At 43.9% G+C, this 26,918-nt stretch overlaps 1 protein-coding gene across 1 annotated transcript in view; it reads left to right on the forward strand.

The window, feature by feature from the left end:
- The window catches only part of Hsd17b2 (hydroxysteroid 17-beta dehydrogenase 2), a 71,771-nt gene that overhangs the window by 27,661 nt on the left and 17,192 nt on the right, over positions 1 to 26,918 (forward strand). Inside the window, exons 2-3 of the mRNA XM_027410776.2 lie at positions 15,899 to 16,111; positions 23,742 to 23,927. Coding sequence (XP_027266577.1) covers positions 15,899 to 16,111; positions 23,742 to 23,927 — 399 coding nt within the window. The remainder of the gene's footprint in view (positions 1 to 15,898; positions 16,112 to 23,741; positions 23,928 to 26,918) is intronic.

Consider the following 26,918-nt stretch of genomic DNA (forward strand, 5'->3'; position numbering starts at 1 on the left):
TCCTCCCTTGCTCCCTATTTGCTCAGGAGATCTTGTCCCTTTCCCCTTCTCCAGGGAACCATTTATGTCTCTCTTAGGGTCCTCCTTGTTGACTAGCTTCTCTGGCAGTGTGGATTGTAGGCTGGTAATCCTTTGCTCTATGTCTAAAAACCACATATGAGTGAGGACATGCCACGTTTGTCTTTTTGTGATTGGGTTACCTCACTCAGGATGGTTTCTTCTAGTTCCATCCATTTGCCTGCAAATTTCAACTTTCCATTGTTTTTTTTCTGCTGAGTAGTACTCCATTGTGTAAATGTACCACATTTTCTCTATCCATTCTTCAGTTGAGGGGCATCTAGGTTGCTTCCAAGTTCTGGCTATTACAAACAGTGCTGCTATGAACATTGTTGAACAGATGTCCTTGTTGTAGGAATGTGCTTCTTTTGGGTATATGCCTAGGAGTAGAATTGCTGGATCTTGTGGTAGACTGATTCCATTTTCCTGAGGAGTTGTCACACTGATTTCCAAAGTGGCTATTCAAGTTGACACTCCCACCAGCAGTGGAGGAATGTTCCCTTTTCTCCACATCCTCTCCAACACAAACTGTCATTGGTGTTTTTGATTTTGGCCATTCTCACAGGAGTAAGACGGTATCTCGGAGTTGTTTTGGTTTGCATTTCCCTGATGACTAAGGATGTTGAACACTTTCTTATGTGCCTTTCAGCCATTTTATATTCCTCTATTGAGTATTTTCTATTTAGTTCTGTACACCACTTTTTAATTGGATTGTTTTGTGTTTTGGTGACTATGAGTTCTTTGTATATTTTGGAGATCAGCCCTCTGTCAGATGTGGGGTTGGTGAATATCTTTTCCCAGTCTGTGGACTGCCATTTTGTCTTACTGACTGTGTCCTTAGCCTTACAGAAGCTTCTCAGTTTCAGGAGGTCACATTTATCAATTGTTGCTCTCAGTGTCTGTGCTACTGGTGTAATGTTCAGGAAGTGGTCTCCTGTTCCAATTAATTCAAGGGTATTTCCCACTTTGTCTTCTAATAGGTTCAATGTGGCTGGTTTGATGTTGAGGTCTTTGATCCATTTGGACTTAAGTTTTGTGCATGGTGATAGATAGGATCTATCTGCAGTCTTCTACATTCCAGCATCCAGTTATGCCAGCAACATTTGTTGAAGATTTTCTCTTTGTTCCATCGTATATATTTGGATTGTTTGTCAAAAATCAGGTGTTCATAAGTGTGTGGGTTAATATCAGGGTTTTTTAACTCTATTACATTGGTCTACTTGTCTATTTTTGTGCCAATACCAAGCTTTTTTCAGGACAATAGCTCTGTAATAGAGCTTAAAGTTAGGGATGGTGATGCCTCCAGAAGTTCTTCTATTGTACGGGGTTGTTTTGGTTATCCTGGGCCTTTTGTTTCTCCATATAAAGTTGAGAATTGTTCTTTCAAGGTCAGTGAAGAATTGTATTGGGATTTTGATGGGGATTGCATTGAATCTGTAGATTGCTTTTGGCAAGATTGCCATTTTTACTATGTTGATCCTGCCTATCCAAGAGCATGGGGGATCTTTCCATTTTCTGGTTTCTTCTTTAATTTCTTTCTTTAGAGACTCAAAATTCTTACTGTACAGGTCTTTCACTTTTTTGGTTAGTGTTACTCCAAGGTATTTTATGTTGTTTGTGGCAATGGTAAAGGGTGATGCTCCTCTGATTTCTTTCTCCACCAATATGTCATCCGTATATAGTAGAGCTACTGATTTTTTTGAGTTAATCTTGTATCCTGCCACTTTGCTAAAGGTGTTTATCAGCTGTAGGAGTTCCCTGGTTGAGTTTTTCAGGTCACTATGTAGACTATCATATCATCTTCAAATAGTGAGGGTTTGACTTCTTCCTTTCCGATTTGTATTCCCTTGATCTCCTTTTGTTGTCTTATTGCTCTAGCTAGAACTTCAAGGACAATATTGAAGAGGTATGGAGAGAGTGGACAGCCTTGTCTTGTTCCTGATTTTAGAGGAATTGCATTGAGTTTCTCTCCATTTAATTTGATGATGGCTGTCGGTTTGCTGTATATTGCTTTTATTATGTTGAGGTATGTTCCTGTTATCCCTGATTTCTCCAGGACCTTTATCATGAAGTGATGTTGGATTTTGTCAAAGGCTTTTACGGCATCTAGTGAGATGATCATGTGATTTTTTTCCCTCAGTCTGTTTATATGGTGGATTGCATTGATGGATTTTTGTAAGTTGATAATCCTTGCATCCCTGGGATGAAGCCTACTTGATCGGGATGGATGATTTCTCTGATGTGTTCTTGGATTAGATTTGCCAAGATTTTATTGAGAATTTTTGTTTCTTTGTTAAGTTTCTGTCTGGTGTTCCTGTCCAGTGGTGAGAGTGGGGTGTTGAAGTCTCCCCACTATAATTGTGTGCAGTTTTATGAGTGATTTAAGTTTTAGTAATGTTTCTTTTACAAACATGGATGCCTTTGTATTTGGGGCATAAATGTTCAGAATTGAGACTTCATCCTGATGGGTTTCTCCTGCTATGTGTAGGAAGTGACCTCCTTCATCTCTTTTGATTGCTTTTAGTTTAAAGTCCATTTGTTGGATATTAGGATTGCTACCCCTGCTTGTTTCTTGGGTCCATTTGATTGGAAAATCTTTTCCCAATCTTTAATTCTTAGGTACTGTCTGTCTTTGAAGTTGAGGTGTGTTTCTTGTATAAAGCAGAAGGATGGATTCTGTCTACTTATCCATTCTGCTAACCTGTGTCTTTTTATGGGCGACTTAAGACCATTAATATTGAGGGATATTAGTGACCATTGATTGTTCATTCTTATTTGTTTTGGATTTGGTGGTGGTGGTGAAATTATGTGTGGGTTTCCATCCCTTTTTTCTTTTGAGTGTTGGTAAAGTGGGATTATCTATTGCCTATATTTTTCTGGTTGTAGTTAACTTCCTTGGGTTGCAGTTTTCCTTCCAGAACTTTCTGTACAGCTGGATTGGTGGATAAACATTGTTTGAATTTGGTTTTTGTCACGGAATATCTTGTTTTCTCCATCTATAGTTATTGAAAGCTTTGCTGGGTATAGTAGTCTGGGCTGGCATCCTTGATCTCTTAGTGTAGGTAGAATATCTATCCAGGACCTTCTGGCTTTCAGAGTTTCCATGGAAAAGTCAGGTGTAATTCTGATAGGTTTGCCTTTATATGTTACTTGGCCTTTTCCCTTTGCTGCTCTTAATATTTTCTCTTTATTCTGTATGTTTGGGGTCTTGATCATTATGTATCAAGGAGACCTTTTTTTGCTCTAGTCTATTTGGTGTTCTATAGGCTTCTTGTATTTTCATTGGCATGTCTTCTTTAGGTTGGGAAAGTTTTCTTCTATGATTTTGTTGAATATGTTTTCTGTGCCTTTGAGTTGGATTTCTTCACCTTCTTATATATCTATTATTCTTAGGTTTTGTCATTTCACAGTATCCCATATTTTGTGGATATTTTGTGTTAGGGACTTTTGGACTTAAGATTTTCTTTGTTCGATGAGTCTATTTCTCCTAGTGTATCTTCAACTCCTGAGATTCTCTTTTCCATCTCTTGTATTCTGTTGGTTATGCTTGCATCTGTAGTTCCTGATCGTTTACCCAGCTTTTCTATTTCCAGCATTCCCTCAGATTGTGCTTTCTTTATTGTCTCTATTTCATGTTTTAGGTCTTGAAGTGTTTCCTTGAAAGATTTGTTGATATTTTGTATTTTTTGGTTTGTTTTTTTCTTCCATTTCTTTAAGGGATTTTCTCATATCCTCTTTGAGACCCTCTATCATTTTCATGAAGATGTTTTTAAGGTCATTCTCACCTGCTTCATCTGCATTGTCATGTCTGGTCTTGCTGGTGTATGGTCCCAATGGTGTCATATTGGTTTTTCTGTTGTTGAATGTGCTTTTATATTGCCTTCTTCCCATCCTTTCTTCCGGTGGGTGTAGCAGGAGTCTCTTCCTCTCCTGGTGGGCATGGGACCAAGGTTCCCTTCTGGTAGATGCAAACAGTTCCAATACTCTGATGACTGTCCTATTCTCCTGGATGGAGGCAGGACTGTTACCAGAGCCTTGGCAGTCTCTGGGTGTGCTGGACCCCACTGGCTGAGTTCGGATCCTGTGAGCAGACCTCTGGTGTCAGTTGCCCTCCCACACTAGGGCAGGTCCAAACAATCTTTTTATATTCCAGTCATATTTTCCCGTCCCTTGAATTCCTCATTGGCTGAATTATTCAGGAGGTTCCATCTTTCCAGCTTGTCTAGCACACACTTCAAATCCTTCATACTTCTGGGGTTCAAGAGCACCCCTATTTCCATTTACTTGAACTCAAGTCACATAGAAGACAGTCCATAACTTGTCAACCCTAAGATAAAGTAAAGAGTTCCAGGCTAAAAAGCACCATGTGATGCTTAGGGGAGACAGGGTTCCCATGCTGCCTGCTTGTCTGTTATTCATGGATGAGCTCTCAGAACACCTCATACTGGGGGCCATAATGATTCACTCCTTTTACTAAAACAGCTCTCCTCCAAATTTTCATTGTGAAATGGTTACTAGGAAGATGTCAAAACATGAACATGGCTATTAAAAAAATGAGTCTGGGTCTAGGAAAACAGCTTAGTTGGAAGAGTGTTTACCTAGTAAGCAGTGAACTTGCCAGGCATAGTGGTGTATGCAATTTGGTGGTACAGACAGCCAGAACCCTGGGGCTCACAGGCCATGTGACCTATCCTACTTGGCAGCTCCAGGCCAGTAATGGTCCATTGTGATGGTCCATCTTGATTGCAATTTTGTTGTCAGCTTTTAGAATCACCATGGAAGCAAATATCTGACATGTCTGTGAGGGATTGTCTACATTTAGCTTAACAGAAGTGAATGACCCATCTCAGTCTATGGGCTGGAGCAGGCCAGCTAAGCAGCCACATTCATCACTCTCTGCTTCCTGGCTGTGGATGAGGAGGCAGATGTGAGTCACTTGCCATATCTTGATGTAGGATGCCAGTTTCTGCATCAGGGCAACGGCAGAGGACAATGACGTTTTACATGCTTAGAGAGGCTTAAGAGACATAAAGACAGCAAACAGTATAAAGAGACATAAAGACAACAAACACTTTCTGAATTACTCTGACAAAACCCTATGGGACACAGGGCTGGAAGTTCTGATTGGCTTTCTACCTGCTGACAATGGGGAATTCTGTAATCCTATTTATTTATTTATTTATTTATTTATTTATTTATTTATTTAATTCCTTCCTTTTGAATGGCCTCTCATCTCATCTGGGCATGTCTGGAATTCTGCGTGTCTCAGCTGGTCACACGAAGCACCCCACCTCAATCAGTTTTGGGGCCATCAGTAACAAGAGCCCTATGCAGTGTTGCTGAGCTGGTGTGTTGTGATACTCTGTGTATACCCGTATTATATAGGACATGGGAATGTGGCCGTGTTCAGATGCCCGTTTCTGTTGCATCTGAGAATGTGCATCTCTGGTGAGTGGCAGTCTGGAGATCAGCGGAGTGGAGCTGAGTTGGTCTTCCCACCTCCCCCATAATGTACAGAAGAGAGAACACGGAGGCAAACATGAAAATCTTTGGATTGAAATGTGAGGGGTGCTGAATGGCTGTAAGGACTTAGAGAAGAGCCTGGTGATTGATGGGTGTGTGGCACAAGAAAAACAAGGAATTCCAGAGAGTGATGCAACTGGGAGGTAACCAGCGATTAATTCATTTTAACCCAAGAAGGGCAGGAGGATTTCAAATTTCATAAGAGGTGCCAGGACTTGACTGTATTCTTGGCATCTATTTGTCTTTACCAGTTTTCCATCATTATAATGAAGTCCTGCAGATAACCAAGTTATAGAGAGGAAAGGGCTCACAGTTCGGAAGTTTTCAATCACAGCCGATTGGCCTCACTGTTTTGGGTGTGGGGCATCTCACTGAGAAGGAGGTGCATGGTAGAGCAAATGGTTAGCCTCGAGGCATGAATGAAAGGGAGAAAGAAAGGGGGACAGTGTTTTATTAATCTTTTCTGGGGCATAACCACCGTGTCCGAAGACCTCCCTCTAGGTACATCCACCTCTGGATGAGAGTGCTGTAGGGGGAAGAGTGCTAAGCCTTTAACACTTTAATGCCATTGTGGAGCATTCCAGATACAAACTACAGCACTGTTCCTTAGTTCAAATCCAGCCACTCAAGGGATGTAGTTCAACAGGTAGAGTGTTTACCCGACTTGTTTCTAGCTCCAACACCTCACGAAATAAGTCTACTGTTGTCTTCCTGCAATCCCAGCAGATGGAGGCAGAAAGATCTGCAGTTTAAGGACATCCTCATCTACATAGCAAGTTTGAGCCTAGCCTGGGATAGAGGAGACCTTGCCTTAAAAACAACATCTAGCTGGGCCACTTTGGCTGCTTGTTTTGTGGCAGGGCTTCCTGGAAGTTGCTTCCTCACACATAAATGGGCACAAAGCCACTGCATTTTTCTCTTCTGAACAGGAGGCATAGGAGTTGGTGTCAGTGGACACAGTCCAGAGTCAGTCCTTTGTGAAGGGAGCGGTCATCCTTGGTGCTACTTTGTGCATGTGTCCCCCTTGCCCTGCCTGGATGCTCAATGAGAATGTTCTTCAGAAAGAGAGGGCCAGGCTTGAACTCTGACTCTAGCTAGCCCATCCCTACTGTGTGCACAGTGAAGGGGTGCACCTTCTCTCATGTGAATGTTGGAATAAAAAGATTATGGGAGAGTTATTCTGCAAGATTATGCCACAGGAAAAGGATCATTCATTTTCATTGCAAAGTAGACATGAAGCTGTAGCTGTTTTCAAGGGGTACTCACTAAGCCACACTTAGTGGTGTGTTTGTGGGGGGCAGGGGTAGTTGTGCCATTGTTCTAGCTGGAGATCAGAGGACAACTTGTAGGGGTTGGTTCTCTCCTTCCAACTTGTGGGTCCCAGGAATGGAAGTCATGTTGTCAGACTTAATGGTATAAGCTTTTATCCATCTAGTCAACCCAGCATTAGCATTTCTCCAAGTGTTACAAACAAGGGAAGTGGGTGTCTAGAATCTGCTCCTCCTAGACCAAGAACAGAGTCCAGTCTGGGCTCCAGGGAAGTCTCACTAGTGTTTTCAGTCTTATTTTATCTATCATCTTAGAATCACTTAACCTACATTATGGGAAACAGGCAGTGTCAACACCAGGGTGGCAATCACGCCGATTGCCTAAGTCTTAAACTAAAGGGAGGGGAAAGTTCTTTCTCCATCCATTTCCCACAGACTTCCAACCTGATAAACAACTCCCAGTAGATGTCCTTAGTAATGGGGACAATGTATTTCAGGGGCCTCGATTCAAAAGTGCCCATGCATAGGGCAGGTCACACTACAGAGAAACACTGATGATTAGAAATAGAGTGCTTACTGCTGAGTAATGAGCTTTGTTCCCAGCCACAGGGACTTCGCAGGCCAACTGAAGACTGGCCCTTCTGTGGTGAATTGAAGCAAATCTTTGCTGTGTGTGTGTGTGTGTGTGTGTGTGTGCGATCTTCTGATTCAGAGTCTTTGAAACTTTTACAAAGTAGATGGTGAATCAAATGAAATGTATTGAGAGCACAGCCTCTTGCTGGCACACAGTAGGTCTTCAGTTTATTGTGTTCCATGCCTCCAGCAGACACAGAATTCCATAATGGAAAGTGTCTTGGTGTCTCTGAAGCTGTTGCCTGCAGGCTTTGCTTTACATTGCTGCTGGGTGAAGAGGACATTGGTAACAAAAGACATCGAGGGACTTTAGGGATGGAGCCATGTCCCCAGATGCTTCATCACTGTGGTTAGAATCTCGTGTGTGTGTGTGTGTGTGTGTGTGTGTGTGTGTGTGTGTGTGTGTGTGTGTGTGTTTAAAGGCCAGAGGAGGCATCTATCTGTACAGCTTTTTTTTTTTTCCTTTTCACTGGCCTGAACTAGGCTAGGCCAACTGGCCAGCAAGCCCCAGGGATCTGCCTAGCATTTCCTCCCTGGTACTAAGGCTATGAGCCTGTATAACCACACCCGATTTTTTGTTTGTTGAGGCAGGATCTCACCCCAAATCAAAGACTGACCTAGAACTCACTATTTAGTGTGCCCAGACTGGCCACAGACCTCCCAAGTGCTGAGATTAGAGATATGAGTCACCATGCTTGGCTGTAACTTCCAGCTCTTTAACATGGGTTCTGGGGATTGAACTCAGGTCCTCATACTTGCACAGCAACCATTTACTGACGGAGTTATCTCCCCACCTCACTGTGGCAATCTGACAATCAAAATATGAACCATTGTTGTTCCAGAAGTTAGAAATAGCCAATGAAAGCTCAGCCTGGAAAAAAGTATAACTGTTTATTTAATAATGCTCCACACAAAATAGTCAGCAGCTGTTATATATTGGGCTCCATCCAAACAGCTTCAATATATCCAACCATTTAATTCCTTCTACTGCCCTCTGATGTGAGCCCTGGTATTGTTCTGTTTCATAGGTGAAGAAACAAAGACACAGAAAGGTTAAGTGGCTTGTATAGGTAACACAGAAGTTGTTTGGCACAGGTGGATCCAAACCTAAGCATTCTGTCTCCAGAAACCAGGTTTTCACCATATTTCTCAGTTGCCCCTACTCTAGTGCTGGGGATGGAACTCAGGATTTCATACATGCTAGGCAAAGTGCTCTGCTACTGAACTTCAGGCCCAGTCCTGCAGCCACATGTTAACTGTGAGAATTTCTCTAGCAATCATGGTCCTGAGGATGGTGTAGAACTATGGAGAACTTTATACAATGGTAGTATAGAAAGTGGTTGCCAATTCACACTGTTATTCAAGGACACACCGGCAGGTTTGAACCAGGACAGGGAAACATTATGCTGGATCAACAAGGTGCTAATACTTCTCATGCTCTCACTATTACTCATGAGGCTTCATTACTTCCATGTTTGCATGATGAGGGGCCATCCATAGGCTTCCAAACTCTTCTCTTTCCAAGCAGTTCCCAAGGGACTCTAAAATCATGCATCTCACTCACAACCCTAAATCCATAAGGTACATGCATTTTATTCAAACAACCTGGCTGTCCCCAAGAACTCCCAAACCAATGCCATGTTCCCTGGGCCTAAATACTTGGCTCATCTCAGGCTGGTGTGTATCTGCTTATTGGTTAACACAGCACGCCCATGTGTCAGTGGTTTAAATGCACCTTGAAACTAGATACAATTTTTTGGTCTTAAAAAAATACTAATTGAGAATTCCTAGGTTCCTACTATATTCGTGTACTTTCCATCCCTGTCCAACTCCTTCTGTGTCCCTGTCACTCCCTCTCTCAATCTCATGGCCTCTACTTCAATTATTATTGTTATGTACACACACACACACACACACATATCACAATATAATGTAAGTTCTCAAAAATTAGATTTAAAAAGCACTAATAGATTCAAGGGGTACAACCAGGGAAGAAAGAAGTGCATCAGACATGAAAAGAAAAAGCATAGAGAAAGAAGGAACCAGAGTAAGGCGCAGCCTGCCACAGAGCAGTTATCTAATGCTCTAGAAAAAATTTCGGGTACCCAAGACAGCCGAGGGATTGAATTTAGGATGAAGAACAATGGGATCTTAAGCAAACAGTAAGAAGCTGTGGGATTGGGACTATTCTGTTTTGCCATTTTATCATTTTACAAGCTACAGCTTAACTTGTGGGGTAAATGTTTACACAAGAATGGAGAGGGCAAGAGGGGACAAAGTCAGAGGTATTGACAAATACAAACGTGAAGAGGGAGAGTCAGTTTTCTTTAAGGGTGTGGCCCGGAGTAGGTCAACTATGCTGCAGCAGATGGCCCCACACCCGAGAGTACATGGATGACACAAATAGGACTTGATGGTTTAAAAAGAAAGAAAAAAGAGGACACGAAGCAGGGTGGGGAGGGAAGGGAGAGTGGATCTGGGAGGAGTCAGGAGGGAGTGAATATCATCAAAGACCTAATAAAAATATTACTTGGCAATGTCCTTTAAGTTGTAAACTGTATAAAGAAAACCTTGGACTGTGTGAATAAGCTAAGTATGTATGGTACAGAACAGAATTGGACTCCAACTCTTTTCTCCATCTTGACAACAAATGACACCATATTAAGGCATGCAGAGAGAATGTAAGATAAATAAGGAACACATGACAGTTATTTCAAAATGAAAGGTATAGATTATACACTCTGTGTGTGTGTGTGTGTGTGTGTGTGTGTGTGTGTGTGTGTGTGTGTGTGTGTGTATGCCACTTTTGAGTCTTACAAGCTCTTTAAAGAGCAATGGTACTGAGGGAACTGCACATAGTGGCTTCCTTCTGAGGCATTTATTTTGCACCCACTACAACTTAGTTTATAATTAATATATTATTTCAGGAGATCTTTTGATGTCATAAGCAAGAAACACACACTACAATTTTATTTCAATTTCACTAATTAAGCTAGAGTGTAGGATATTTTTATTACTATAATATTTTTATTAGTTCATTGAAAATACACATAGTGCATTTTGATCATGTATGAAATTTAAATGAAAAAGTTATGCTAAAAATAGCAGGGAACTTAAAAGCCTAAGACGTAAAACACCTGAAGATTGAGAAGTCACATTTGAGATCTGTTCATCTTGGGTTATGATTGATACTTTATGCTTGTGAAGCTTTTTTCTTTTATTTTCCTTTCTTTCTTCTCTCTCTCTCTCTCTCACTCTCTCTCTTTCTCTCTCTCTTTCTTTCTCCCTCCCTCCTTCCCTTCCTTCCTCTCTCTTTTTTTCTTGTCCTGGGGCTTGAATCTAGGGCCTTGGACATTCTAGGCAAGTGCTCTACCACTGAGTAATATCCTTAGCCTCCTTCCCTCTCTCCCTCCCTCCCTTCTTACCTTCCTCTCCTTTTCTGTCTCTCTTTTTTTTAAGATGGAGTCCTCTTAAGTCACACTAGCTGACCTGGAACTTGTCCCCTGAGTGCTAGAATTAGAGCTGTACACCACCACACCTAGCTTTATAGCAATGGTTTGTCATAATTTTACATTTAAGTGCTGTATAGAATTTACTCAACTCTTGCCCAATGGGACGCTAGAACTCAGTGCTTGTTCCCAGTTGATGGGTGTCTAAGTCACTAGAGACAGAAGGATTGCAAAGAATATCACCAAGACCTCAGCATTTCCTGGCCCTCTGCTGAGGTGGCTACTTATTGCACATGGTCTGCTGATCTGATCGTCATTACGAGTCAGGCATGCTCAACGCTGATGACAAAGATTCCACTATTCACAGGAGTTAAGTTATGGAAACAATCTAGGTGTCCAATAGCAGAGGAGTGGACAAGGAAGATGTGGTGTATACAACAATGGCAGCTTTTTCAGCCGCAAAGAAGAATGACATAATTTCATTAGCTAGAAAATGGGTACAACTGGAGAAGCTCATATGGAGCAAATTAAGTCAGATTCAGAAAGACAAATACTGGGACTTGGGTGATGGCTGAGTCAGTAAGGTGCTTGGTGCACAAGTATGAGGACCTGAGTTTGATCCCCGGCACTCAAATACAAAAGCTAGGTGTGGCAGTTAGCACTGAGAAGGCGAAGACAGAAGGATCTCAGGGCTCACTCATCAGCTAGTCTATCCATCTTGGTGAGCTCTAGGTTCAGTGAGAGACCCTGTCTCAGAAAACAAACAAGGCAGGGGAGTCATTGAGTGATTGAGAAAGACACCAGGCATTGACCTCTGGCCTCTTTGTGTGTGTGTGTGTGTGTGTGTGTGTGTGTGTGTGTGTGTGAGAGAGAGAGAGAGAGAGAGAGAGAGAGAGAGAGAGAGAGAGATCACATGCTTTCTCTCATGTGTGCTTCTGATCATGTATGTATGTATGTATGTATGTATGTACAGATGACTTGAAAGTAGATGTGGAATTACCTAGGGAACTAAAGGGATTAATGAGACTCTAGAAGGGCAAGAGGAGGGTTATGCTCAAAGACCATCCATCATATACTAACATGAAAATGGCCTTTAATGAAATGTAATTCATTTAACAAATTAAAATAAAAAGGCCCCCTCCTTCCTCTTCAGGACCCTTATTTCACAGCCTCCTGAATGCCCATTCCTCACTCATGGTCTGGGCTCAGACCTCTGCAGTGGAGGGTATGACAATTTCATCCCCCAGGGTTTACACACAAAGCCCCATCTACTTTATAATTCACTGGCCAGTTGGGCCAGCAAGATGGCTCAGTGGATAAAGGTGCTTGTGGTGTAAGCTTGGTAACCTGAGTTCAATCCCAGGAACTTGTGTAAAGGTAGAAGGGGGAACTGACTCTACAAAGTGGTCTCCTGACCTCTACATGTATGCAATGGCACACATGACCATACACATATGCAAACACACTTACAGAAATAGTAAACGAAAAACTTAGTGGACAATCCAAAGGAACCTGTTTAAATGGGAGAGACCATTATTCAGGGTTATTGCAAGGATGCCCAGATCAGGCAGGGACATTAGGAGAAGGGAGTACGGCTGTGTTCTAATGGCCTGTGTGTGTCTCAAGGACAGGCCATGAGGATTTTGCTTCTATAGGGAGAAGTCAAGAAGGTATTTGGGGTGTGGGAAAACCATAAACATCTGGATCAGGCTGATGGGACCCCTGAAGTCAACCCAGCCTCAGGAGGGACTGTGAAGAAGGGATGACCTGGTGGCTCAGATGGAGGGTGTGCCAGGACCCAGGGAAAGGACAGACCTTTATCAAAAGGTACATTATTGCTGCAGTGTATCAGTGGTATAAACAGGCCAACCAATCATGAGACAAAAATAAAACACAAAGCCTATTCTACATAAGAGGGATACTCCCTCAGCCTAGACACATGGGGGAGGGCCTAGGCCCTATCCCAAAGGCTATGACAGACTCTCAAGATTCCCCATAGAAGGCCTCACCCTCCTGGGGGAGCAGAAAGGGTATGGGATAGGTAGGGTGTTAGTGGGGGGCAGGGGAAGGGGAGGGAGAGGGAATGGGATTGGCAGGTAAAACAATCTTGTTTCTAATTTAAATTTAAAAAATGGGAAAAAATAAAACATAAAAAGGATTTGGAGGCTCTGGGTCTGACTTTGTCCTAGGCCAGCAAAGGAGAGATTTATCAGTCTCCTCTGATTCCTATGAGGACAGGGGTTCCTTTTTTTTTTTTTTTTTTTTTTTTTTTTTGGAGGAAGGCTACTGGGGTGTCATCATTTGTTTTTTGTCCTATAATAAAACACTGACAAAAGCAACATGGAGAGGAAAGGGTTTACTCAGCTTATACTTTCAGGTCACAGACCATCATAAAGGGAAGTTAGAGTAAGAACTCAAGGCAGGAACCTGGTATAGGAACTGAAGCACAAGCCATGGATAAGCGCTGCTTATTGGCTTGCTCTTTGTGGCTTGCTCAGCGTGCTTTCCTAGTCAATCCAGAATCATCCACACAGGGGTGACACTACCCACAGTGGTCTGGACCCTCCCACACCAATCATTCATTAGTGGAGAAAATGCCCCACAGATATGCCCATGGACCAGTCTGATGGAGGAAATTTCCAAGCTGCGATTCACTCTTCCTAACGTCCACTTTCCAGACAGGCACTACCATTAAGTCATTTCCCCACTCCTCTTTCCAATCTTTCATTTTGAGATAGGGTCTCACTCAGTTACCCAGGCAGGCCTTCAAGTTGCAATCCTGCTGTCTCAGCCTTCGAAGAAACAAGAAGAACAGGTCTGCACCACCATGCTGGCTAGAAGGAGGATCACAGTAGTGAGTCCCTTCCCAGAACAGAAGGGGCAGTCCAGAGTGCCAGCCCTTAAGCAGAGTTCATCATGCCTCTTCTCATTTTATAACTCACTCCTACTCTGTGCCAGGATCTCCATGGGACCTTTCCTGAACTAGGTAGATCCTGAGTTTATGTACCAAAGTCTTACCTATGAAGATGCCTTCAAGGTCATTCTTTACCCTAGAAAGTGTGGTCAAGGTCAACATCTCACACTCCTTGCTCACACTCCTTTACCTGGCTTCTTTCACACAGCAACTGTTGTCAAGGTTCATCCATTTGGTAGCTTGTATCATTACTTTGTTCCATTTTTATTAATCAATTATATTCCTTTTTATGTATAGACCACCTCTGTTTGCCCATTCATCAGGTGATGGGCATTGGGTCAGTTTCCTTTTCTTAGCTACTGTGAACAATGCAGCTATGGACACCCGTATGTACTCTATGTGTTCATTTTCCTTGAGTCTACACCTGGGAGTGGAATTGTCCATCATACCTGTGATCTCAGCACGTAGGAGGCTGAGGCAGTCTGATTGTCATGAATTTGAGGTCTCCATCCATCCTGACTCATCTGAGCTAGTGTGAGACCCTTTCTGAAAAATATAATTAAAAATTTAAAAAAGGACCAATAAATACTTTTTTCACCTGTCTCTGTGGTCCAGGGGGCAACATGTACCCTATCTTGGTGAGGGCTGGTACTGCACAGAACCAGGCCATGCCCGAAGCTCTAATAGCAGAAGGGTACTCTTTCCAAAGAGGATTCATACTGGTGACCTAATATCAAAGCAAGCCTTCGTGAGAAACCAAGGCCTTTAAGTTCCAAAGCCCCCAAATATCCTGCTGTGCTAATGTTAGCAGAAACATAAAGTGAGATGTACTATAAAATAGGTCCCCTATTCCGCACCCCGTGAAACATTGGCTTTCCCTGCAACCTGCTTCTAGCATAGCTATTCTCAGGGTGATTCATATCTTTTGTTGTAGGGTACAGTGTGGGATAATTCTGGGGTGGTTGCCTGACTAGAGCCCCCAACCACTGACAAGAGGGAACCTTCAAGGCTTGCAGGAAGGTTATAAGACACAACTAGAGGAAAAGGAGTCTTATTGACTCAAAGGATAAACATGCTAATTGCTAGGCATTTCCCATGACGTGGATGTGGCCCAGAGGTCATGGCGACTGCAACTTTAAAATTCTAAATATTTCTGTCTCACACTTGTAGGTACAAGACCAGTTTTTTTTTTTGGGTCCATAATATTCTCCCAACTAAGTTGTGTAAACTCTCGTGTGAAATTCTGAGAGAAGTGACATTTTACACCTTGACATGAGAATCAAAGAGAAATGTGCTTAAAGCTTCCTGCAGTTTCTTCTGTTGTCTCTTGGGCAGTGTTTGCAGACACTGGGCATGCTGCCCTCTCTCTTTGTATGCTTTCCATACTTGCAGAGCCAGCTGATCTTCATTCTAACCAACAAAGCCTCTAGACAAAGAAATCATATGAGAAAAGCAAGTAGTTTTTTGTAGCAAAGATGGAAATAGGCATAAGACAGGTATGGTGATTCATTCCCTTCATCTCAGCATTCAGGAGGCTGAGACAGGAGGATTGTCATGAGCTCAGGGTCAGTCTGGGATACAGAAGGAATTCAAGGCCAGCTTGGGCTACATGTTGATACTCTGTATCAAACAATAAGAGAGCGGGAGGGAGACAACAGAGAGAGAGAGAAACACAGAGAAATAACACACACAGAGATACAGATACAGATAGATACACACACACACATACACACACACACACACACACACACACACACACACACACACACACACACACACACACACACACACACACACTAGTCCTCCAGCCTTCCCCCAGCCTTCCCTTTCCATGTATGCTCACTGAATGCTAACCAACATCCCTTTCTTTACATAGAGTAAGTTGTGTCTTGACTTCCCCACTATTTTCTTACTTAGCCACCAAAGAAACTTCCCAGGCTCTCTCTCTTCAGGGAGCAGAGACCATCACAAACATCACATGATGTGCAATTTATGAAGAAATCTCTCCTATTGCATTGGTTTAAGCTCACCTTGTGTTGTCTTGACTCTTGCAGGTGCTGATTCTGGTTTCGGTCATGCATTGGTCAAGCACCTGGACAAGCTGGGCTTCACAGTGTTTGCCGGAGTGCTGGATGCAAAAGGCTCAGGGGCAGAGGAATTGAGAAAAACCTGCTCTGACCGCCTCTCGGTACTCCAGATGGATGTCACCAAGCTAGAGCAGATAGAAGATGCTCACAGCAAAGTCATGGAGAAGACACAAGACAAAGGTACTGACTTCCCTGATTCCTCTTCACCCAACTCACCAATGCCCGTCTCTTGTCACTGCCTCTGATGACCACGGCTGCTGACTGCACCAGAGAACACTTGTACTGAGCCCATGACATGTGCCAGAGCCTGTAAGACACACAGATGTCAGGAGTGACTCAGATATAAGTTGTCTCTTCAAAAGAATATACAGAATTCATGTGCAGGAGTGCATATATGAGCATGCATGTGTGTGTGTGTGTGTGTGTGTGTGTGTGTGTGTGTGTGTGTGCTCCTGTGTGGGGGGTGGGGGACAGAAGACAACTTTGGCTGTTGTTTCAAATGTGCCACCCATCTTGTCTTTTGAGACAGGGTCTCTCGGTAGCCTGGAGCTCACCAGTTAGGCAAAGTTGGTTGGCCAGTGAACCTAAGGGATCCACCTGTCTCTGCCTCCTCACTGCTGGGATTATAAATTCCTGCCGCCATGAAGGCTTTTTAAGATATGGGTTCTGGGGGATTGAACTTATGTCCTCATGCTTGATAGGTGAGCAATTTACCAACTGAGCCATTGCCCCACCCTCTCTTTCAGCACATGCTATCACCTTCCCACCCTTGTCATCTTGGTCACTCTAGTTACTCTCCTACCCCTGCTCTTTGCCTTCTTCCAGCAATATCAGCATGCATTGGTCTTTCCCAGCTTGACAAACAGCCACAGGAACACGTGGCCAAACCTCCATTAGTTTCTATTGCTTCATACCTGATTGCATGAATACCGGTTCTCGCACCTTCTTACCTGCTCTAGCCAGAGCTACCACTATCATCTTGAAGGCCAAAGTCCTTCTCTTCTCTGTACTGTTCCAAGAGGGCGTTCCCTGCTCAGATTTGGGATCCCCAGCTTCCCCTTTGCTCTCCAGCCCTCTGGCTATTCTCTCTGCTTCCTGGATAGGTCTCTTCCTCCATCCCTCCATTAAATATGAATCTTCCCATTTGAATCCTTCCACTCCCCACTCCTGAAACAGACCACTCTATTATGCCAAGGGCTCTCTGTCCCCTACACATTGGTGGAGCACTTGAAAATACCCATGCTTGTCCTCAGAGTGGGGTACATAACCTGTGGAACCCAATGTGAGATGAAAGTGAGAGTCTCCTAATTGAGTAACTGATTGAGAAATTTAAGATGGTGACATTGGGGTGTTAAACATATGGGAAGTCCCAGTCTCATGACCTGGGGGTGGCTATGTCTGAGTGCCTCCAGGCCAAAGTCCATTTGTTATTCAGTGACTCAGGAACTGACAGAGGGAGAGAGAGAGAGAGAGAGAGAAAGAGAGAGAGAGAGAGAGAGAGAGAGAGAGAGAGAGAGAGTTTGTGCATGCTTGTGTGTGGGCACACACAGGTCAATGTCAGGTGTCTTCTGTTACTCTTCATCTTGTGTTTTTGACATGAAGCTTGTTTTTTTTTGGCCAATCTGCTTGGCCAACAAGCCCCTGGGATCCATCTGTTCCCCTGCCCCAAAGTGCTGGCATTACAGCACAGTTTTATGTGGGGACTGGAGGTCCTTATGCTTGTGCACTGAGTACCTAACCCATCACACCATCCCCCAGCTGCATCAGCAATTTTTACTTCTTAAATCTCCCTGGGTGATGTTAATGTTTGGTCAGGGTTGAAAAACCAATTTACACTAATACCCTCCGAAGCTATGCAGCCCACCTGTCTAAGCTTCCTCACATCTGGACCTAAACACACAAAATTATCTTCTAAACATTTCCACTCGTATCCCAGAGGTTCAACCCCACTGCCTTCAGAGCTGACCTTGTTATCTTTCCCCTAATGCCAGCCTGAAAGTCGACTTGCTTGCCTGCATACCCAGTCATTTGAGCCAGGGGCCTGGGTGGGGGTGAGCCGCTGAGACCTCTAATTTGACAGCTGAGCTCTCTGCCCTACTGGCCTGGAGTTCTGTCAGTTCTGCCCACTAGACATTTGTCATCTAGCCTCTTCCCAACATCTACAAAGTGCTGTGGTTCCTTGTAAGCCTTCACCAACCCCTGTCTAGGTACCCCAATAGCCTCCTTGCTGCCTGTCTGGGTACCCCAATGGCCTCTCTATTGCCTGTCTGGGTACCCCAATAGCCTCCTTGATACCTGCCTAGGTACCCCAATGACCTCTCTATTGCTTGTCTGGGTACCACAGTGGCTCCCCTGCTGCCTTTCTGGATACCCCAATGACTCCCCTGCTGTCTTTCTGGGTACCCCAATGGCTTCATTTCTGCCTGTCTGGGTACCCCAATGGCCTCCTCACACCTGAACTTCTCCATGAACTTTCCAGTGGAATATAATCTTCGTAACACACATTTCTTATAGTGTCACCCATTCTCTAGAACCTCTGGAATATGGAACCTCTAGAGAAAGTTACTCTGTAGCTGTGGTTTGCTTTGCACATGGTTCATTGTCTGGCCCTGCTCTTTCCCTTCTGCCCAGGCACAATCCAAGCACTTTAACAAAGATTGAAGTTTAACAAAGTTATTCATGGGATAAGGGCCTGTCAAACCATTTCTCTGTAGTATAGTCCACTTGGTACATTCTGGAACATTCCAGAACAGAATGGCATTCCCCATTGCTTCTACCTCCTTGATTTTCCACCTCTACTCCCAGTTCCTATGACTATTGTCATTGCCAACAAAGTCTTTGTGACAGATGCTCCCTACTCCTACAGGGACCATTCACCCGTGCCATCCCTTCCTAACTTTCCTGATGAGCTGAACTGTACTGCTTCCTTTTCCAGACTTATCATTATGTCTTTCTTACTACTGTATCACCTCACTACTGTAATCCCTCTCCTCTCCCACTCCTTATCACCTTCCTTGAGAATAAGATGCATGAGCATATCAGAACTCACTCAGCTGCAAGTGACTCAACCTAGTGAAAACGTACTAACTGCAAAGAAAGAACCTATTTATTTGTTTGCTTTAGGATTGTTAGTTCCAGACATAGCTGGATCCAGGCACTCAGCAATGCCACTGGGGTTTGGTTTCTGCTTTCGAGTTCTGTTTTCACTAGCGTTAGCTTTCACCAGCTGGAGACTGTATGTGGAAGCCTTGGGCACTCCAGGTTCCATCCTTTGCACAGCTGATATTCCCAGTGAAAAGGACCTGCTTTGTTTTGTAACTGAAGGACTATTCTAGAAGGGGATAATAGATGAGTCTTTAATAAGGCAAGTCATCCTCAGTAAAGGCCCCTGTTTCTCCCATTTCAACATCTAGAACATTAAGTATGTATTCGTAAATGGGATACGAAGAGATAAAGGAAGATTGTTAGTTACTGAGAATTATGTCTCAGTAAGATTAGTTTCTTTTTTTAAAAAAATATTGTGTGTGTGTGTGTGTGTGTGTGTGTGTGATAGAGAGAGAGAGAGAGACAGAGACAGAGACAGAAAGAGAGACCGAGACTGAGACCAAAACAGAGACAGCAGCCATGAACCCTGACCTGGGTGCTCAGAACCAAATGAGTCCTCTGCAAGAGTAAGCTCTCAACCACTGAGCCAGCTTCCCAGGCCCCTAGTCAGCCTTCTCTAGACAGTTTTTCTGGCCTTATCTTTGACTACCCAACAGGGCTGCACTCATCACTCACAAGTCTGAGTTAATAATGTCTTATAGGAGACACTGGATGCAGAATCCTTTCGTGAGGTCTAGCAGGGCAGTGCTGTCTGTCTGTAGTGATGGAGTGATGAGTTCTAGACACAGAAATGTTGTGGTGGAACCTAGGGATGAAAGGATCTGGGAACTCAACTTTTATGGCATGAGCTCCTGTCATTCTGCAGTTAGCATCCTGAAAGGCAACTGTCCCCTGGGCCAGAATGGGTGGCCCACCTGCCTGCTCACTCCAGGCCTGAGTCAGGTCACAAAAAGTGTCTTCAGATGACTCTTAATGACATTCTGCTATACTCATAGATCCGTGCCTTACTCAGCCATCATAAAAGATACTTCCTCCTGCAGCAGATGGGAACAAAATCTGAGACTCACAGCCAGACTTTATGCAGAGAGTGAGAGAACTTGCGACACTCAAGACTAAACAGGATGTCTTCATCAACTCCCTCCCCTCAGGCTCTTGGAGGACACCAAGAAAACAAGGCCCTCTATCTCAACATGATGAAAGCTCATAGGACCTCACAAAAGCTGAGGCTGCATGCACAGGGTCTGCATGGGTCGGTGTCAGGTCCTATTATGGCTTCCAGTTTAGTGTTTCCATGGGGTTCCTGAATGTGTGAAAGAATAGGTCTCTGATTCTTGTACCTTCTATTTGTTTGTTTTGTCCAATTCTAATGTGTTAGTTTTTGTTTTATCTTACTAAATTTTATATTTTGTTTTATTATTATCCTTTAGAAGTCTTTTTTCTAATGAGAGACAGAAAAGGAGTAGATTCTGATGGGAGAGGAGGTGGGGAGGAACTGGGAGGAGTAGAAGAAGAGGAAACTGTAATCAGGATACATTGTATGAAAAAAATCTATTTCCAATAAAAGGGGAAAAAAGAAATTAAGGGGAAACAAAGCAAAGACACTGAAAATGAATTGCCACAGACCATAACAAGGAAGTGTGCATCTAATTTCCTGTAAAAGTTCAGTTTTTAAAGGCAGGATCTCACTAGGCAGTCTAGGCTGACCTCAAATTCAGAATCCCCTTGCCTCAGTCTCCAGAGCGCTGGGATCACAGGCATGAATCACCAAAGGCGGCTAAATTATGATTTCTTTACATGTAAAAACAAACCTCTTAGCCCAGTACCAAGATGTTTTCTGTTGAAACTTCAAGTCCCATTAAGAATTAAAGTCTGGGTCTGCAGAGATGGTTCAGTGGCTGAGAGCCCTTGCTGCTCTTCCAGATAACCTGAGTCCACTTTCCAGTACCACACCATGGCTCTTAGCCACTCGTAACTCCACTTTCAGGGAGTCTGACACTCATGTCTGGCCTCTCTTTCATGCACACAGTGCACAAAACCACCCACCCACTCACCCCCAAACACAAATAAATATTTTTTTTCTTTTTGTGGTGGGGTATTATGTATCCCCGACTGGCCCCAAACTCTCTGTATAGCCAAGGATGGAATTGAACTCCTGATCTTATCTCCACTTCCCAAGTGTTGAGATTATGGTGTGTACCTCCATGTCTGGTTCATGTGGTGCTGAGGATAGAACTCAGGGCTTTATGCATGCTAAGTGATCACTCTACCCATTGAGCCATATTCCTACTCTCAAATGTACACCTCTAACAACTTCTCAGATGCCACTGCTGCTGATGGGGTGGGTGGTGGACCACACTTACAGATCGACTGCTCCACACCACGCTGGAGCTCCAGGAACCTAGAGGATCTGTTCAAGTCTGTCTAGCGCAACATCCCTGTGTCCTGTCACCCCTGTTTCTCTCAGGTCTCCCACTTGTGTTCCAGAACAACACTCTTCAAAACAGAAAGAAATCCCCATGGATTGTTACTGGGTGCTGGTGTGGGCTGTGTGATTCCGGGCTCTTGGTCTCTTATGCGAAGAATTGAAAACAAAAGCTCAAACAGATTTTCAGAGAATCAAAGTAGCTTTATTGGGAGCAAAGTGACAGGTTACAGAGGGACACACTGTCAAGACTGACACTGGGTCACATGAGTGACTGTACTCACAGGCCCCAGGCTACAGCTTGGCGTCTCTTTTTCAGAGGCCTAAGGGAAGGAAGGGCTGGTTACTAAACAGTGTGGTTTGGGTGCCTCTCTATTTTGATTGATACGTTAGGTTATCTAACCACTTCAGTACTGTGCATGTCCCTTCCCATAATGCATCTGATTTTTTATCACAAACACACCCAATTGTAAAAAGGCATTAGATGGTACATAGGGAATTCTCCCTAAAAGGTTACTAGAGGAATCAGTTTCACCTTACTGCACACACACCCAGTACCAGTTCAGGCTGAATGAGCCCTTCTAATCTGTACCTGGATATGTGGGGAATATACTCAATAGAAACTGTCTGAATATGATTGTTACCGGAGGTGAGTGTTAGGAGATGCAGTGTGTGTAGTATTATGCAGGGCTTCTGAAGCTGTTAGATACATGGTTTGCAGAAGTGTGTGTGTGTGTGTGTGTGTGTGTGTGTGTGTGTGTGTGTGTGTGTGTAATATGTCAGAAGAAGAAACTATGCTATCAGCCAAGTGCATTATTAAAGAGGAGAGGCCTGAGCAACCTAAAACTGATGGAGAGCTCCAGGCTAAACTATCTCCTGCTTTGCCTGAATTATTGTATTCATTCTTTCCCTCTCTCTTGGAATCTTGGCAAGGTTTAAACACTACTTGTGTTTGGGTCCACTCTCTTTTCCACCCCACAGGTTGATCTAATAGGCTGAGAGGTAGTCTGAGCCTTGGGGTTGCCTGAAGAAACAGTATCCTAATGTACCAGGAGGGTTCAACAGCACTGCTGGGGGCAGAGGCTTTCCAAGGTTGGTCTATAACTCCAGTATCAGCATCCCTTGGGACTTAGCAGAAAGGCTGATGCTCAGGTCCCACCTCATGTGCACTCAGAATTTCTGGTGGTAGGACCAGGAGTGTGTCTAAACTAGTTGTTCTGTGATTCTGATGTTCAAGGAGACACATTGTCTGGACCAGGAAACAGGGCTTCATTGCAGTCACCCCTACTGTTTGTATTTTCCTTCTTGTTTCTATGTTTTTAGTTTAGAGATGAGGGAAGACCATTAGGCATCTCATCCTGCAGTGTGTTAACAGTGTCTTTATATACTCCTGTCGGCAGGAAGCAGCCTTTGAAACTTTAAGCCAGTTTGGGTTTTGTTTTGTTTTGTTTTGACAGGGTTTCTCTGTGTAGCTTTTGGAGCCTGTCCAGGCTGGCCTCAAACTCACAGAAATCATCCTACCTCCCTCTCCTGAGTGCTGGGATTAAAGACTTGTGCCACCACTGCCCAACTATGCCGGTGGTTCTTAACCTTCCTGATACTGTGGCCCTTTAATACAGTTCCTCATGGTGTGGTGATCCAGCCATAAAATCATTCCATTGTTAATTTCTAACTGTAACTTTGCTACTCTTATGAATCATAGTGTAAACATCTGATATATAGGATATCTGGTATGTAACTCCCATGGGGGTCGCGACCCACAGGTTGCTTTAAGGCCAGGCAGACTGTGACACTATGAACTCACCTCTTGTTGGGCCAGCTTTTCCCATACATGGTGACTATCCAGCTTCCTGGCTGTAGGAAAGAGCTACTAGGCAAAAGAAGAACCGAGAAGGCAGGACATCTCAGTGAGTAAAGGTGCCTGCAGCCAAGCCTGAGGATACAAGTTCAGTCACGGTGATCCACATGGGGAAAGGGGAGCACTGAATCCTACAAGTTGTTCTCTGGCATCTACATGGCATGCATGAACACAGCCTCTAACAGACTTTAAAAGGAGAGGCTCTCCAAAAGCATTGTTTGATATCACACACATTTTTTTTTTCTCTTCACAGTGCCCCATCATGGGGAGGTTTAGGTATATGGGAAGAGACCAAAGTTAGAAAGTTTGTGCTCTGACTGGAGCCTCCATTTCAAAGGGGTTTGGAGGTTCCAGAGCTTACTGCATGAAACTCCCCACCTGCTCCAGCCTTTCCCACCCTCACAGCTGCTTTGTTTTGTCTCCAGGTCTGTGGGCTCTGGTCAACAACGCTGGAATCTTCCACTTTCCGATAGATGGGGAACTCATTCCCATGACCAGTTACAGAAAATGCATGGCTGTGAACTTCTTCGGAGCAGTGGAGGTCACCAAGGTGTTCCTGCCTCTCCTTAGAAAATCCAAGGGTAGGCTGGTGAATGTCAGCAGCATGGGAGGTGAGTCAGCCTGGTGGCACACAGTCAGGCGGCGCCTGTCGTAAGATGTGGGGTTTTGCATTCTTTGCAGGCTACACAAGAAGAGCCAGGCGCACAAAAGCAGGGCTGGGTCACAATGTGTCTTCATGGTTGACCTTTCTCTTCTTTCAAATTCTCTCAGGCGAAAGCACTTCTCTACTTTCTGTTAATTACTGTGTTCATTGCTGGGGATTTGGGGACTCTTAGATGTCTTCATACTATGGCTGCTCACACGTAAGCATTGCAGAACAGCACAGCTCATGGTATGGGTGACGCTGGTGCTTCGGGAAGCTTGTCTTTGGCCTTCTCTGAACATAGCTCACTGCTATTTCCTGTAAGCTGAACAACCCCTAAGGTTGACTGTGATGTCTTCACCTTTGTTGGTTGGGTCCAGGGTGTGTCAACAACCTGGTGGTCTCCTATTTCATAAGCAATGGTCTCTGCATGGGTGGTCACTCCTTGCCTTCTTCCACAGATGTTTGCACACAGGAGTTCCCCAGGCCTTCCTCAGCTTTGGGAGACCTTCTGGGGTATTTCTTGGGTTTCAGCACTGGTGAGAAGGAAGTCAGACAGGTCTGGGCTCTGGACTCCCAGCTCCTGCCTTCTGAGGTGGCACCTAGTCTCTCTGTTAGATTAGTTGATTCTAAGTAAAGGTCCAACTAGGTTTCTGGTATTTAGGTAGGGGTGTGTGTGTGTGGTTGTAATGTGATCAACTGTTCTAGAATTTCTTTGGGGGAGGTCTATCTGTCTGTCTGTCGGTCTGTCTATCTTTCCTACACCATTGTTGCTGTTTAACAATTCTTTTTCCTGGCTTTAATTCAGTCACTTCCTCAAAATTAACTGTTGTGTGCCTTTGATCAGAGTCACTGACTGGTCCAAGGTATAAGCAAGGGAAAGAGAGAGGGCTAAAAGGGTTACAGGGGAAGAAATAAATTGATTTGTGATTAGGAGCAATTATTTACCTTTATGAGAAAACCAGATTAATTACCAGATGTTTGCTACTTTTCACACACAAATGGAACTAAAGGAATCTCACTTGTAACATCTGTGTATGGTGTGTGTGTGTGTGTGTGTGTGTGTGTGTGTGTGTGTGTGTTTGTGTACTCATGCCTATGAGTGTATACTTGTACACATGTGTGTGCAAATGTATATGGAGGCTGGATAAGGTTTCCACCTTATCTTTTGATAGGGTCTTGACTGATTTAGCTAGATTGGCCAGTCAGAAAACCTTAAGGATCTTTTTTCTTTACCTTCTTAGCCCTGAGGGATTTGCCATTATCATCGTTCCTCTTTTTTTTTTTTTTTTTTTAAATTGAAAGGATTGGTTTGAACTCAGGTTCTCATGCTTGCACAGTAAGAACTTTACCCGCTAAGCAATTTTTCCAGCCTCCAACAAACACGAAACACTTTACCTTTGTCTTTGTTCTGAACTTGGCTTTCCGATTTTCAACTCTTATGAAGCTCACCACTCCCACTGTCCTGGTATCCTCTGTTACTTCTAGCAAAGCCTCACACAGTCCTTGACTCATCCATTCAGCAAATATTTACTGAAGTGACTGTGGCCTTTTCCTTGGCCCATTGACCAGGCTGCTTTTCTCTTTGCTGTCTTTGTTCTTACTTTGGGAAGTCCCTTCATTGGTAAGAGTTTCTTTAGTTCAGTGGTCTCTAACACCGAGTAAGTGCTATAGATATAGTATCTGGCAGGAAATAGCACCAGTAAATAGATGAACAAATACATTTGGGCCTTGTGGTGCCTGTGTGTAATCCCAGCACCACAGAGGCAGAGGCAGAAGAATAATGAGTTCATACTGAACTTATTACCTCTGTAATCAGCTTTGGTACCATAATGGTTCAAAATCAAAGTAAGAGCTGGGGAGGTGGGCTCAGTCGGTAAAATGAAGACCTGAGTTCGATCCTCAGACCCTAAATAAAAAAGCTAGGTGTGGTGGCATTACCCTTATAACCCCAGCACTGGGGAGGTGAGACAGGTGGATCCTGGGGCTTTCTGGCCAGCTAGCATACTCTACTTGATAAGTTCCAGGCCAGCGAGAAATCTTGTCTCACAAAGAAAAGAAGGTTATGCACCCGAGGACAACTTTGTGTACAATTGCCTATATAACACATATAAAAGGGCAATTCATGGAGCTAGGGAGATTGTTCAGTGGTTAGAGCATTTACTGCTCTTGTCCAAGATCTGAGTTCAATTCCCAGCTCCTACACAGTGAGTCACAACCCCGTGTAACTCCAGCTCCAGGGGATTTGACATCCTCTGCTTACATCTTCAGGCTTCTGAGTGCACAGGGTGCATAGAAATTCACACAGGCACAAACACAAATGCAAATAAATAAAAGCTGTATATACATACATATACATATACATACACCACACACACACACACACACACACACACACACACACACACACACACAATCTACACATTTACAGGAGTAACCAATTAGTGTGTCATCAGCTTGATGATGCAACTCTAGGCAAAACTGATACAAAAGTGGTTTGGGAAGGTGTCATTGCTGCTTGCTTCTTGTTAAAGCAGGAACAAACAGGGCACTCACTTCTAGGGTCTGTTGTGGAAAGGAATCCTGGTTATCTGGACCCATCAGACTGTCTGGAGTCTGAAATCTCCGTTACCTTGGTGGAACTCCCTACAAGCTAGGAAGAATGAGCTGGAATGTAAAAGTCTACTCAAATCATTTGTGGCTACAGGGTTAATTGCCCAAAGACAGCAAAGCTGCTGTGAGGAGGCAGCTGGTCTCATGAATAATGTGAGAATCACCCATAGACATCGTGGTGGTTTGTTACAGCAGCAACAGGAAGCTAATACACCTGATTTGACCTAGATAACAGATCAAACGCGTCTAGGCCTGTCATAGTTTCTTTATAAGAAAGGTACTTCTACATTTCCTACCAAAAGGCCGGCAGACCTCCTTTTCCTATACCCAACAAAGGTTGTGAGTC

The sequence above is a fragment of the Cricetulus griseus genome, chromosome 3 (genome assembly GCF_003668045.3).
Source record: "Cricetulus griseus strain 17A/GY chromosome 3, alternate assembly CriGri-PICRH-1.0, whole genome shotgun sequence".
Lineage (NCBI taxonomy): Eukaryota > Metazoa > Chordata > Mammalia > Rodentia > Cricetidae > Cricetulus > Cricetulus griseus.